A 15,401-nucleotide genomic window follows, 5' to 3' on the forward strand; every position below is an offset into this window, starting at 1 on the left:
GTCCATATATACAATGGAATATTACTCAGCTATCAGAAAGAACGAATTCTCAACATTTGCTGCAACACGGACGGCACTGGAGGAGATAATGCTAAGTGAAATAAGTCAAGCAGAGAAAGACAATTATCATATGATTTCTCTCATCTATGGAACATAAGAACTAGGAAGATCGGTAGGGGAAGAGAGGGATAAAGAAAGGGGAGATAATCAGAAGGGGGAATGAAGCATGAGAGACTATGGACTCTGAGAAACAAACTGAGGGCTTCAGAGGGGAGGTGGGTGGGGGAATGGGATAGGCTGGTGATGGGTAGTAAGGAGGGCACGTATTGCATGGTGCACTGGGTGTTACACGGAAGTAATGAATCATTGAACTTTACATCAAAAACCAGGGATGTACTGTATGGTGACTAACATAATATAATAAAAAAAATTTTTTTAAAAAAAAGAAGAAACAGCTCTGACCAAAAACATACACAACAAGAAAAAAAAAAAAAGAGTTGGACGCTTAACCAACGGAGTCACCCAGGCACCCCAATTTCCACCCATTCTTGAATGAACTTCCTGGAACATGATAGGCTTCTACCTCTCTGATATATAATTAAGTAAAACCTTTCTTAGGATTGGGTTTCATCAGTAAACCCACCATTCCAATAACAATGCAAATTCTGATTTACAAACCATGACTGAATATTTAATGGGTGCAAACCTTTTAGGTGCCACACGTATCTTGAAATGGATGCTGTTCTCCCCATTTCTAGATGGGGGATACCAGCACAGAGAGGTTGAGATGTTGATCTGTACTCCATATTTAGTTTGATTCCCATCCCAGGGCTCTGTGCACTCCATCAGTGTGAAATGATGGCTTTCTTTTCAAACGTGCCTTAGTTCCAAATGAGCAAACAGAAAGAGGACCACCAATTCCTTCTCTTGGGATTTTGTGAGTTCACCTGTGAATCAGGGAAATGGGATAAGTAGTTTACAGGGGCCTTTACTACATGAATATTATAGATCATAGGATTTTCTGTGAATAGTAATGCATTTTGCAGCCTATTTTGGAAATCTATGATATGAAAATATTATTCCCTATACAAGATAGGAATTGTCATGTGAATCTACCATGGAAAGACCATGGCAACCAGACTTCAGGGATCTTTCTGATTCTATACCTTGACAATAAAAGCATGAAGTTGATTTTGGGTCTACACTTTTTTTTTTAAAGATTTTATTTATTTATTTGACAGAGATAGAGACAGCCAGCGAGAGAGGGAACACAAGCAGGGGGAGTGGGAAAGGAAGAAGCAGGCTCATAGCGGAGGAGCCTGATGTGGGGCTCGATCCCATAACGCTGGGATCACACCCTGAGCCGAAGGCAGATGCTTAACCGTTGTGCCACCCAGGCGCCCCTGGGTCTACACTATTTATTAGGAAAATAAATGTAGATAATTAATAGTAAAATTGTGCATATATTGATTTTTACAATTCCTCCCCCTCCCTTTTTTAAAAAAGATTGTATTTACTTATTTGACAGAGAGAGAGACAGCCAGCAAGAAAGGGAACACAAGCAGGGGGAGTGGGAGAGGAAGAAGCAGGCTCCCAGCAGAGCAGGGAGCCCGATGCCGGGCTGGATCGCAGGACCCTGGGATCACGCCCTGAGCCGAAGGAAGATGCTTAACAACCGAGCCACCCACGCACTGCTGATTTTTACAATTCTATCATCTTTTATGCCTATATATTATAGAAATTCTCATTTGTGTAATATGGAGGTGGACACACAAATTTTATTAGGAATATTTTAATAAGGGGCGCCTGGGTGGCTCAGTTGGTTAAGTGTCCAAATCTTGATTTCGGCTCAGGTCACGATCTCAGGGTCCTGAGATGGAGCCCCACATTGGGCTCTGCACTCAGTGTGAAACCTACTTAAGATTCTCTCCTTCTACCTCTGCCCCTCCTCCTACTCGCACTCTCTTTCTCTGTGTATCTCTCAAAATAAACAAAATCTTTAGAAAAACAAAATGGAATATTGTAATAAGAAATTAAAAATAAAATATATTTCATCTTTCAGGTATTACTATGCCTCATCTGAAGTCCTTGAAATAGATGTGTATACTTCACAGACACTTAAAACACATTATTGTGGTAAGTGAGAACTCAGGAAGCAATATGTGTATTATTAAAGTTTTTAAGAAACATATTTATGGATACATAAATCAAGACTAATATGGAAACATTGAAAGGAAAATATATCTACCACATTCATGACAGTGTTTGCCTTTGGGCAACTGAAGTGCAGGGGAATGGGATCATGCAGGGAAAGCAAGAAAACTCAATTTTTTACTGGCAACAAATGTGGGTTCTTAAGCAAGTATAACTAAGTATTTCTATGTTTATACATTTGTATGTTTCTCTAACATTCTTTGGCTCAATGTCTTCATGGTGGGTATATATAGAAACAGGTGAATAGCCCAGACAGCAATTAGGAAAGTGTTCTAAGAAGAGTTTGCAATTGAGAAACGTTGCTGAAGGTAACGGGATGTATGCTCCCCAAGTGTGAGTTGCTTGAATCAAAATATGCACACTTAGCTGGGTGTCTCTATACTTGTTTTGTTTATTCAATAGTCTCTTCTTTTTTGAGAGGTGTCCCACCTGCATGGAACCACAGAATCTAACAGCTGTCTCAGAATTCTTCCTCACGGGGCTCTCAGATGACCCAGAACTGCAGCCCATTCTCTTTGGGCTGTTCCTGTCCATGTACCTGGTCACCGTGCTCGGGAACCTGCTCATCATCCTGGCTGTCAGCTCTGACCCCCACCTCCGCACCCCCATGTACTTCTTCCTGGCCAACCTGTCCTTGGCTGACGTTGGTTTCAGCACCACTACAATCCCCAAGATGCTGGTGAACATTCAAACACACAGCAAATCTATCTCCTATGCAGGCTGCATAACTCAGGTGTCCTTTTTTTTTCTATTTGGGTGTTTGGACAATCTACTCCTGGCTGTGATGGCCTATGACCGGTTTGTGGCCATTTGTCACCCCCTGAACTACCCAGTCATGATGAATCCATGCTTCTGTGGCTTGTTGGTCCTTGTGTCGTTTTTCACCAGCCTTTTGGAATCTCAGATTCACTGTTTGATGGTGTCACAACTTACCTTCTGCACAAATGTGGAAATCCATCATTTCTTTTGTGATGCACCTCAGCTTTTCCACCTTGCCTGCTCTGATACCTCCATTGACACCATACTGATGTATTTTATTGGTGCCGTTTTTGGTGGCATTCCACTCTCAGGGATCCTTTGCTCTTATACTCGAATTGTTTCCTCCATTCTGAGAGTCCCATCCACAGATGGGAAGTACAAAGCCTTTTCTACCTGTGGCTCTCACCTGTCAGTTGTTTGCTTGTTTTACGGAACGGGCCTTGGAGTGTACCTCAGTTCATCCATCTCTCCCTCCCCCAGGAAGGGTGCAGTGGCCTCGGTGATGTACACGGTGGTCACCCCCATGCTGAACCCCTTCATCTACAGCCTGAGGAACAGGGACATCAAGAGGGCACTGTGGGGGATGATCAGAAGAACAGTCTAATCTCAGCATCTGTCTTTTTTTTTTTTAAGATTTTATTTATTTATGTGACAGAGAGATAGCCAGTGAGAGAGGGAACACAGCAGGGGGAGTGGGAGAGGAAGAAGCAGGCTCCCAGCCGAGGAGCCCGGTGTGGGACTCGATCCCGGTATGCCGGGATCACGCCCTGAGCCGAAGGCAGATGCTTAACGACTGCGCTACCCAGGCGCCCCCTCAGCATCTGTCTTAATCCTTCCTGGTTCAAAGAACTGGAAAATGCAGCAAATCTAATGTGAACAACAAGAAATTCTGAATCTGCAGTCACATAGTATATGTCCTCTATGGATCTCTGCTTTTTGCCTTCACAATTTTTCCTGTTAGCATAGCTCTAATGGAATTTGGAGATTATTTTGGACTATCCACTTAAATTATAGCCCCTGCAGGATTATGCATATATCCTCACTTTCTTTATGCATTGCCCAGGACTCACGGTCATGAACAGTCTTGTTTCTATCGTTGCAAAAATAATCATAGTTCTCTCTTTCTTGTTATTTTCCTATGATTTCCACCCCCCCCCCAATTTGTTAGGAGGATCTAAATCCTACATTAAGCACCACAACATCTAATACATTTTTGTTCCTTACTGATCTTGGTCAGACATATGTATATATTTTTAAGTAGGCTCCACAACCAGGGCAGAGCCCAACACAGGGCTTGAACCCATGACTCTAAGCTCAAGACCAGAGCTGAGATCAAGAGTCAGATGCTCAACCAACTGAGCCATCCTGGCGTCCCATCTTGATCAGACTTTTAAGCGAATAGGATAACTATTTAATTTCCTTTTGAAACTAAAATGGGTCACTATTAATATTGAGTTTGAATACACGATTGTCAAGTTTCCTAGGACTTCCCTAGGAAAACTAGTATCTGCGGTTCCCAAGGAGTATATGGGAGAAGAACCACCAGAGCAGAGGTGATTCCCAATTTTCCTGATGATTATCTCTCCTATTCAATCGAATTTCTGCTCAATCATATTACATAACCAGACACAAAGGGACAAATACTGTATACTTCCACTTATATAGGGTGCTTAACATAGCCAAATTCATGGAGACTAAGAGTGGAATGGTGGGAGTCAGGGTCTGGGAGAGGGAGAGGGGTGGATAGTGTTTAATGGGACAGAGTTCCAGTTTGGGAAGATGGAAAAGTTCTAAAGATGGATGGTGGTGATGGTTGCACAACAGTGTGAATGTACTTAATACCACTGATCTGTACACTTAAAAATGGTTAAGAAAGATGATAAATTTAATGTTATCTTACCACAATAAAGAAAAAAAAAGATCTCATGTCAGGAGTAAAGGACTTGTTTCTTCAAATGTTGGGTGTTATTTAACTCTTGCAATCAACCCCTGTAGGGATCTGCCTCCGCAAGGTCATGCCTCCGTCCTGGGGTAGCCCACATCTGATAACTGATGTGGGGGTGTAAACACTTGTTCCATTTCCCCTAATTCCTGCCAACTCTAAGAGATCATCTTAACTCCAGAGCTCCCTGCTGGTTTTTGGAGGTCTTTGATGGGCTTCAGCTTGGCTTGACTTTTTCCAGTGTTCTTCTTTGCTGCAAAGAATTTGCCAAACCACAAGACTGCCCTCACCGCTGACCCCAGCCACAAGTTCAGGGGTCCCTAGGTCCACTCTCACATCAGACCAGTTGGATACAAATTTGGGAATTTTTTCACATTCGATAATTTGCTAGAATGATTCAAACTGAGAGGACTGCCTCAGATCTGATAATGCACTAGAATGACTCACAGAACTCAAGAAGCAATGTACTATGATGGCAGTTTTATTATAGCAAGAAAATACAAATTATATTTAGCCAAAGGAAGACACACATGATGCAAGATCTGGAACATCCTATATGTCAAGCTTCCTGTTGTCCCCTTTCCTTGGAGTCCAGACCCGTTACCTTTTCCTGAGACAATATGTGTGACAATACTCAAAGACTGTTAGCAACCATGTAGCTCACCTGAGCTCCAGTGTCCAGAATTTTTATTGAGGCTTCGTTACATAGATATGATTAGTTGAGTAATGGCTTGTATGGTTGAACTCAATTTCCAGCCTCCCTCCCGAGGTTGGACTGATACCACTTTCCCCAAAGCTCCAACCCTTTAATCACATGGCTGGTCTTTTTGAAATGGCCAACCCCCATCCTAAGTCATTTCATGAGCAAAAACTATCAGGTGTGGTCTGTGAGGCCCTCCATGAATAATCAATCACTCTTATCACTAGGGGGAATTTCAAGTGTTTAAAGGTTACCTCTGGGAGCTGGGACAAAGGCCATATCTCTTTCTAGGTGAGGCCAAATTCCTTACTACACATCTGCCCTTCCCCAGGTGTTGATTCCAGGAACACTGACTGGTAAACATCCTGCATGCTAATCATTGTCTAAGAGTCTGCTTCACAAGGAACTCAATGTGGGACACCTTGTTACTAATAAAATTTATTTGAGAAAATTTTAAAGACAGTTCCAAGGTTGTTGAAATGGTCCACAATATTGTTTGAATTACAAACCCAGTGCTGAGCTCAGGAATGGGAAAATTCAAGGAAAGAAGAAGAATGGAAGCATTCATTCATTCAAGGCCTCCCTGGGGGCAGCAGGGAGCTCCCCATTGAAAAGCTTAAGGAATCTGGAAACCCAAACTCAAAGATGTTTGGAAATGCTCTCAACAAACATATGGAGAAAAGTTCAACCTTGCTAATAACAAAATAAATAATTTATCCATCAGTGTATATTCTGTTTGGACATATAATGTGATCCGAGAAACTGATATTCTGGATTTATGCTCTATGAGGGCAAAGATTTTTGTCTGTTTTTTTGTTTGTTTGTTTGTTTGTTTTTGTCTTCCTCATCACTGCTGTGTTCCAGACACCTACTGCAGCCTGGCACACGAAATGTGCCTAGTAAATAGGAACTAGCAATGGTTATTGATAAAATGCACTATTTCATAATCCTCATGCAACCATTCTGAATTGGTACTTAAAGTGGCTGCAGGACTGGAAATCCAAGCTGAGGTGCAATAATATGAAAGTTAAAGGAGGGGATGTGGAGAGTAGAACTGAGGATAACGGAGCAGTCAACATAAGAGGTTAGAGTACATAAGAAAAAGTATTCACAAGGCAATTCTGAGCAAAGTCACTTATGAAGGATAGGTGAGAAGCAAAACTCAATGTGATTAAGAGGCAGGATTTCTTTAGCCAACTGCTGCTATCCCTGTCAGCTCAGAAACACAGGACTAGAGTTCCTATCACTGAACATAGAGTGTTCTCCCCAAAACTTTTTGTAGAGCTTTCTTGATGTCCCTGTTCCGTAGGCTGTAGATGAAGGGGTTCAACATTGGGGTGACCACAGTGTACATCACCGAGGCAATGATGCTCCTCCAGGAAGGTGCATCAGAACTGAAATACACACCAAGCCCTGTCCCATAGAATAAAGAAACCACACATAGGTGAGATGCACAGGTAGAAAATGCCTTATACTTCCCATTAGTTGATGGGATTCTCAAGATTGAGGAGGCAATTCGGGTATAGGAAAAAAGGATCCCAGAGAAGGGAACAATGCCAAGAAGACTAGTTACCATATATAGAAGGATATGGTTGACCAATGTGTCTGAGCAGGCAAGTGTGAGGGCCTTAGCAAGTTCACAGTAAAAGTGTGGAATTACCCAGTTGGTGCAGAAGGATAGCCGTAATATCAACAGACTCTGGATCAGAGAGTATGACAAGCTCATGAACCAGGACATGAGAACCAGGAGGCCACAGAGCTGGGGGTTCATGATGACTGGGTAGTGCAAAGGGTGACAGATGGCCACAAACAGGTCATAGGCCATCACAGTGAGGAGAAAAGTGTCCATACCTCCAAAAACCATAAAAAAACACATCTGGGTGATGCAGCCTGCATAGGTGATGACTTTGCTCTGTGTTTGGATGTTCGCCAGCATCTTGGGGACGGTGGTGGAGGTGAAACAGATGTCAGCAAAGGACAAGTTGGAGAGGAAGAAGTACATGGGGGTGTGGAGGTGGGGGTCACAGCTGACGGCCAGGATGATGAGCAGGTTCCCGAGCACGGTGACCAGGTACATGGACAGGAACAGACCGAAGAGAAGGGGCTGATGCACTGAGTCTTGGGAAAATCCCAGGAGTAAAAATTCTGAAACACTTGTTTGATTTCTTGGCTCCATGTCTCCAACTCATCGGCTAGATGATTGAAGCAGGGAATGAACATGAAATAGGCATGGGTAAACTCTAGAGTCTCTCTACTGTTTTTATTTCTTGAAGTGAAACACTGGGCATAAAAGCCTTAGCATTACAAAATTTAGGAATCCTACATTCTGTTATTCATTACATGCAACATTTAATAATGTTCATCAACCCCTGTCCATTGGCCTCTGGGACACTCATTTATCCTCTATTTAGAATCATCAAATCTAAAAAGTTAAGAACCACTTTGGGCCTTAGCCATAAATGGTCCAAACTCACTCTAACACAAATGTGGAACATGAGGTCTGGTGAACCCCAGTAACTTAATCTGGATTATCTGCCTTGTCTGGGACCCAAAAAAGGTTCAGGTAACTATGTCTCAGAGGTGAGAAATTTTAAGAGTATCTCAAATATCTGGATAGATGATTTCAGGATGAGTAGAATGTATGTTTACTCCTCAGGAAAAAAGAAAGGAAGAAAAAGAACATGTCTTTACCAAATAATAAACCACATGAACAAATTCTCAATGCTTAGTGTACCAGGAGCCATCAACATCCTCAGGGCCAGGGCCAGATGCTTCCCGGACATTTGTTGCTTGACAAAATGCCCTTCATCTGTGAAGTTAAGGGTTGGTGAAAATGTCTAATGAAAACGCAGATATCAAGGTTTCAACCATTTCTACATTTCAACCATACTACAAAGGTCACAAACAGAATTTTGAGTCATATCCTCAATGGTGCTCATTAAATACTTCCCCAGTATTTAATGGGGAGCCCGTGTTGGGCTCCTTGCTCAGTGGGGAGTCTGCTTCTCCCTCTCCCTCTGCCTACAGCTCCCTCTGCTTGTGTCAAATAAATAAATAAATAAATCTGTCAAATAAATAAATAAATAAATAAATAAATAAATAAAATCTTTTTAAAAAAAGTTTTCCCCAAGAAAAAAATTTTTGTAACTGTGTAGTAGGTGTTAACTAGACTTATTGTGGTAATATGTCAAATATTACATGTGCAATATATAAAAATTATATATAAATTTATACCTAAATTTATATATAAACATATATGTAAATTATAAAATTTACATAAAATATATATACTATAAAGATTTTATTTATTTATTTGACAGAGAGAAAGACAGAGATTGAGCATAGGCAGGGGGAGCAGCAGAGGGAGAAAGAGAAGCAGGCTCCCCACTGAGCAGGGAGCCTGATGTGGGGCTCGATCCCAGGACCCTTGGGATCATGACCTGAGCCAAAGGCAGGCACTTAACCAACTGAGCCACCCAGGCGCCCCTATATGTGCAATATATTGAATCATTATGTTGTACGCCTGAAACTAATATAATGTTACATGTCAATTTTATCTCAAAAAAAGAAAACCCACAAAAAACTCCCAAAGCAGATAGTGTCTCTAGAATAATAAAAACAATCATACCAGAGACAAATTGTTTAACTATGAACAAACATCTTTGTTCTGACCCTTGGTGGGGCGAGCCGTTTGCGATCATCTCTGCTGGCTTCTGGTGAGAGGTATTCTAAGCAAATGATCATGACTCATCTTTAAAGTAAAGTATGAGAGTTTGTAAAAAATTCCCTTGACTTCTCATAAGTGTGGCTTACTCTCTTGCATTCCGATCTGTTTTGTTGAGCAGAATATCAGAGAGTGCACAGGAAATGCCCTCAATTCTGGGTATTTCCTGGAATATGGTGTGTGTGTTAACATCATCAATTGCATTAGAATCAAGGGAAAATTTTCATTTCATATTGGGGGTGGATTGTGATTCAAATGAGTCATGAAATGAGGAATGGCATTTGTCTTAGGAAAGCGTTTCCCACACATTAGAAACATTTTATCTTAGGACCAGAGGTTAGAAATTAGAGGTGGAGGATACAATCATTTGTCATTTATACTCTCCCCTTTATTTATGCACCAAATACATGTTTATCTTCTGTTTCTAGTGTCTAGTGCAAGAAGGGCTTCTTTGGGACAGGCTCAGTGTTAGCTGTTCGGGATACAAAGATTAATGATATGGTTTTGTCCTGAGGAACCCCACCTTCCACAGGTAATGACGGATACAGAAGCCTGACATTGTAATACAGTGAATTAAATGCTAAGATAAAGGCAGTGCAAAGTGCCTGGACAGTGAAGGACTGTCTGCAAAGTGAAGGACAGAAAGGAACCCCAAATTCACCCTGAAATAATGGAGTCAGGGGAGCATTCCTGGAGGAAGAGACCCCTGGGCAAGGAGTTGTCTAGGATGGTGATTGAGTATGGGCTTTTCTGGCACAGAAGGCAGCAAAGGAAAAGGCACATGAGCAAAAAGCACCATGGGACAGGGTGCTCTTAGCAATTTGCTGAAGCACAAAGTGGGACGTGGAGCAGTGAAGAATGAGGTTGGAGAGATGACCGGGGACCGCATCTCTGGGAACCCTGAAAAAAATAATGGATAGAGGATAGGGCCTATGTAGGGACTGTGACCAAAGGAGTAACATGATTCATATCACAATTTTCCCTGGTGCCTGGAGTTAAAGATAGATTTAAGGCAGGCAAAAACTAGGGTCAAAGGGAATGGGGTTGGGAATCCTCACATCATTAATGTTGAGGGGACCAAGCCACTTGTTTTAGGGAACAGGAACAAAGGCCAGAAGAGGTGAATAAATTAGTCCAATGTCTTGCTAATGATTCCATGCCCCTACTTAAGGATGAGACCTGATTCCCAAGCGCAATCAAGGGAACTATAAGAAAGGGACATGTGAGTTTAATGTCTCCCAGAATGTTCCCAGAGCAAAAGGGTAGAATGTCAAGAGGGGCCTGGACATTGGACCTTCCTGCATACTTCCCTTTTCCTCCCTTATCCACCCTGCCCTTTGTCTTCTATATACTGTGGCCCCAGACACCAGAGAACACAGACTCCTCACTCTTGAAATTATAAGAACCACAGATAAGGGTGAAGAAGGAGGAGGAGGGACAGGTCCTTTTGAAGAAACAGGAGATGTTCCCCAGCAAATGAAGGTGGCAAAGAAAGAGTCAGAAAGAATTTGTCTAGGCTGAGTGAAGATGGCAGCTCTTGAGTTTTGGGGCCAGGTAGGAGAAAACAAATCAATACTTCACAGTGAGCAACCTAAAAATCTATCAGTACCTGGGGCCATCCATTGGTATACCTCTGACTGGTAACTGTATCACTACACAGTGTGGTTCTGGAAAGTGCTATGGTATCCAAGAGTGGACTGGGTGCTTAGCCTCTTCCTCCTCATCTCTATAATCTATGTCAACCACCCACCCAAATAACATGCAACCAAAGCAAAAGCTCACTAACAACAGCAACTTTGAATAAGATGTATAGCTATTTACCCTCCCAAGCAGTTGGCCCCTAGAGCTCCTTCGGCATAGACGTCATAGGGTGTGCCTGCCATATGCATAACAGTAGTCAATGCCCTTTCTACCCAACCACCTCTTTTCTCTATTTCCCACAATACTTACTAGACTGTGCATGCTTGGCAATGTGGACTCACCACAGGGGCCAACCGCCCTGAATCTTGTTCTCTCACAGAGGGTGGGTAATGAAGAAAGATTTGTTTCCCAAAAGAGAAGGGATACAGAGCCAGGCATGTAACACAGGGCCTGGCTGATTTCTCCTGGAGAAGGCATGAGTATCTTGAGAGTGGTACATGGGCCTTGGTGACTATAAGTCGATGTGTTACAGGTTTTGTGGCCCTGGGGATTGAATGCCCTCTGAAGCTTGTTAGACAAATTGATCAATGGATTTTCCATTCCCTGATCAGTTGGACTCCTCAAAGGCAGGGACCACACAGGAGAAACAGTCTCTGACCTGCCAATTCCTTATCCCTGGGAGAGTAACAGTGGGGCCAGATGTGACTCCTCTCTTCTGGGTCCTTTTTCTCTTGGAAGACTCTCTCCAGTCTTTTTTAGATTTCCTCTTGGGGACAACTGACTTGTAGTAGTCACATTAAGCAGATGGCTGAGTAGTGAAGGGTCCCAGGAGTCACTAAGGTAATGGTTCTCAAACTTTAGCCTGCACCAAGATGATTTTGAGTTATTTGTTTAAACAGATTTCTAAGCTTCATCTCCAAGTTTCTGTCTCAGTAGGTCTGGGTTTGGGTCTGATAACTTTGATTTTTCACAAGTTCCAAATTTTGCTGGTCTCTAGGACAATGTTTTGGGAACAGTTGCCCTAGGACAATGTTTCAAAATGTAAGCTGTATCAAAAGTATCATCTGGGGCTATTGTTAATGTAGAGCTTCCCACCTTATTCCAGACTTACCCAGTCAACATCTCTAGGGAAAGAGGCTCTGATCTAAAATTATAACAACTTTATTTTATTCTTATTTGTATTTTTATTGTGGATATATACACATAATTTATTTTTTATATATTTACATATGTAATTTATATATTTATATATATATTTACACAATTCTGTAGCATTACGAACATTCACAGTAGGGACACCTGGGTGGCTCAGTTGGTTAAGGTCTGCTTTCAGCTTGGGTCATGATCCCAAGGGTCCTGGGAGTAAGTCCTGCATCAAGCTCCTTGCTCAGCGGGGAGCCTGCTTCTCCCTTTCCCTCTGCCTGGTGCTCCCTCTGCTTGTGCTCTCTCTCTGATAAATAAATAAATAAATAAATAAATAAATAAATAAATAAAATTTAAAATGTATAAATGTATCAAATTAACCTGAATTAGGCAGCGTCCAAGGAGCTCTAAGAAGCCATATAAAATGGAAGACTTTTATAGGCAGAAGAGAGCAGGAACAAGGCAGCTGTACTAGGCAAAAAAGCGGGTTGGTTATTGCAAGGTTACTTTCCCTGTAGGGGGTGGCAGGGGCCCACCAGGCAGGTCACCTAACTAGTGCTGATGAGGTGACTTCGATCAGCTATTTTAAAATTCCATTTCTGGGGCAGCTGATTAATTTAATCTCTGTTTGGTTACATGAGGGTTGGCATAAATGACTCCATTTTGGGCCTGTTGTCTTGTTTTTAACAATATCAAAACAAAAAGTAAAAGTTGAAATACAGTGGAGTCTTTATGTCAAGGTGTTTTCAAATGGAGCTGGGAGGCCATTAAGGGGATGGGCCTTCTGCTCCTCCTTGCAGGTGGAACCATGATCTGGCCCAACTGCAAAAATTCCAAAGATTCTGCCTGAACACCTGTGACTTGTTAGAGTAATAGACTTTTGCTTAGTGATAGCCTTAGCCAAGATCAGCTTTCTGCCATCAACACCAATCAAAAATCTCTGTGAACAGCAAGCATTCTCTTTTCGCTTTAAAAAACCCTGACTTTTGCTTAGTGGTGGGACACTATTTGGGTCACTACTAAAATCTGTATACCCAAATGGCAATTCTTTGATACCGAATACATGCTTTTGCTTAATTATTGCCTCCTGACAATTTTAGGTTGACAAAAAAGTTGGCAAATAGGAAGAAAATGTATTTGGTAATTTTTGATAGCCATTGCTGTAAGTGGTGGCGTATACGTGGGCAGGAGGGAGGGGATGCAGGCTCTCAAACTAGAAAACAATAAGGATTTATCTTTAAAATGATAAATCATCACGATTTTTAAATGAGATGGTCAGCAGAACATGGATGCATCAAGAAATGACAATTAATGAACACAAAGGGTCGCAGCTATGAACCAGGAACTTGTAATAGCATTCTGATAATTCAAACAAATGCGTGAGATGAAAAAAGAGAGGGGACACAAGCTTTGTAAAGCAAAAAGACAAATGTGTCATTATTTGTAGGTAAGATTTTGGAAGTGGAGAGCCCTCAGACCTCTGAAGATGCAGCCCTGGGTGGGTCCTTCATCAAGCATTTCAACAAATCCCCTCAGGCCCTTGTTTTCAAATTTTTAGTGTAAAATTCACCTGGGTGGCTTATTAAATGCAAATGGTTGGGCCTGACCCTGGAGTTTCTGATTTAGTAGATCTGGGATGAAGGTCAGGAATTTGCATGTCTAACAAGCTCCCAGGGTATGCAGATAGTGCTGATCTGGAGACACTTTGAGAAACACTGCTGTCGTCTGTGTCCCTAATGCTCTGGTCTAGTTAAAAGTTTTTCTCCACTGTTCACATCTCCTTCACCTGACCCCTACCCTGAGCCTTTACTAAGATGGACTGACTCTTTCAGATGGCATCAGGGAAACCCCTGGTTGCCCTGGCTCTTTCTCCTACAGTGACTTTCCCTCAGAAATTTCAAGGAGATGATCCAGGCAGGGAATTCATCACCCATATCTCTGGAAGGCCCAACATGATCTGCTTTGGGGACACCAGGGCTTATTCAAAGTTTCCCGGCACTTGGAGGCTGAATTCTCAAAGCACCTCATTAAATAAATTGTTCTATTGTCACCGTACTTTTTAAACAATTAAGATCAGGAGAATAATAGAAATGAAACTTTCTCCCTCTTCCGTTTCCCTGAAAATAGCTATGCAGAGAGGCAAATTTCTTTCTTCCATTTATTCCTTCTTTACTCGGTATATCCAAACACGTGCAGTCAACAAGATCGTGCTCCTGGAGATTAAAAAAGCTTTATCTTCCTTCAAAGAAGTCTTCTAGGGTTCCTTAAGATCCTGCCCTATAAAAAATAACAAATAACTCCTCTCTTTATCTCACACCCATATCCTGACGAGAACAAATCCTCTTGGCTCTACCTTCTCAGCATATCCCCAAGAACCACTTCTCAACCCTTACACTACTAGCACCACCCTGGCCCTAGCCACACATATTCCACATGGTCTTCGGCAGTCGGCTCCAAGCAGACATCCTCACACCCTGCAATCAATCCATTCTCAACCCAGCAGCTAGAATAATCTTTCAGATCCTAAGTCATATGGTGTCATGTATCTATCCCAAACCCTGCAATGACTCCTCACATCACTCAGAACAAATGAAAGCAAAAGTCTTTCAAAGGCAGGGAAAGCCTCACACGATCGCTGTGGACTCCTGTCCTCCTCTTGCATTATGCTCCCATTCTCCACTCCAGCCAGATCCATCTCAGGCAAACTCCCACCCTTTGTATTAACCTTACCATCTGTCCAGGGCGCTTGTCTCCTAGACATGCATTCACCTTCTTCACAAATGTAACATACTCGATGAGGTTTATTAAGAACAGGAATTTGCATGGTGCACTGGGTGTTATACGCAACTAATGAATCATCGAAAACCAGGGATGTATTGTATGGTGACTAACATAATATAATAAAAAAATTATTATATAAAAAAAAGAACAGGAATTTAATATGACAAACCATTCTTCCCATACACCTGTACCTGTTTATCCTTGCAGTGGTTGAAGCTAAAATATTACTGACCCAGTAAACAAACAAATGTTGTTCTAAAGGGGCTGCTGGTAACATTGTTTCCTGACCATAGTTGACTGGCCCAAGCTGGAAAGAACATATTTGTGCAGATGAAAATCGTTTCCTGAGATTTTTTTCCTTATCCCCCCCCTTTTTCTTTTCTTTTTTTCCTTCTTTCTTCTTCCTTCCTTCCTTCCTTCCTTCCTTCCTTCCTTCCTTCCTTCCTTCCTTCTTTTTTTTATTATATTATGTTAGTCACCATACAGTACATCCCTAG

General features: G+C 42.0%; 2 protein-coding genes across 2 annotated transcripts; one reads left to right on the forward strand and one right to left on the reverse strand.

The window, feature by feature from the left end:
• Positions 1–2,632: 2,632 nt before the first annotated feature.
• LOC103676336 (olfactory receptor 18-like) lies at positions 2,633–3,577 on the forward strand. Its single transcript, XM_008705494.2, has one exon. The coding sequence runs from the start codon at positions 2,648–2,650 to the stop codon at positions 3,575–3,577; it is 930 nt and encodes a 309-aa protein (XP_008703716.1). The 5' UTR covers positions 2,633–2,647.
• Positions 3,578–6,858: 3,281 nt separating this feature from the next.
• Positions 6,859–8,398, reverse strand: LOC103676335 (olfactory receptor 7D4-like). The gene has a single exon (XM_008705492.2). It carries the CDS (start codon positions 7,789–7,791, stop codon positions 6,859–6,861), a length of 933 nt encoding a protein of 310 aa, XP_008703714.2. The 5' UTR covers positions 7,792–8,398.
• Between the last annotated feature and the right edge of the window lie 7,003 nt (positions 8,399–15,401).

This window comes from Ursus maritimus, unplaced genomic scaffold (assembly GCF_017311325.1).
Source record: "Ursus maritimus isolate PB19 unplaced genomic scaffold, ASM1731132v1 scaffold_14, whole genome shotgun sequence".
Classification (NCBI taxonomy): domain Eukaryota; kingdom Metazoa; phylum Chordata; class Mammalia; order Carnivora; family Ursidae; genus Ursus; species Ursus maritimus.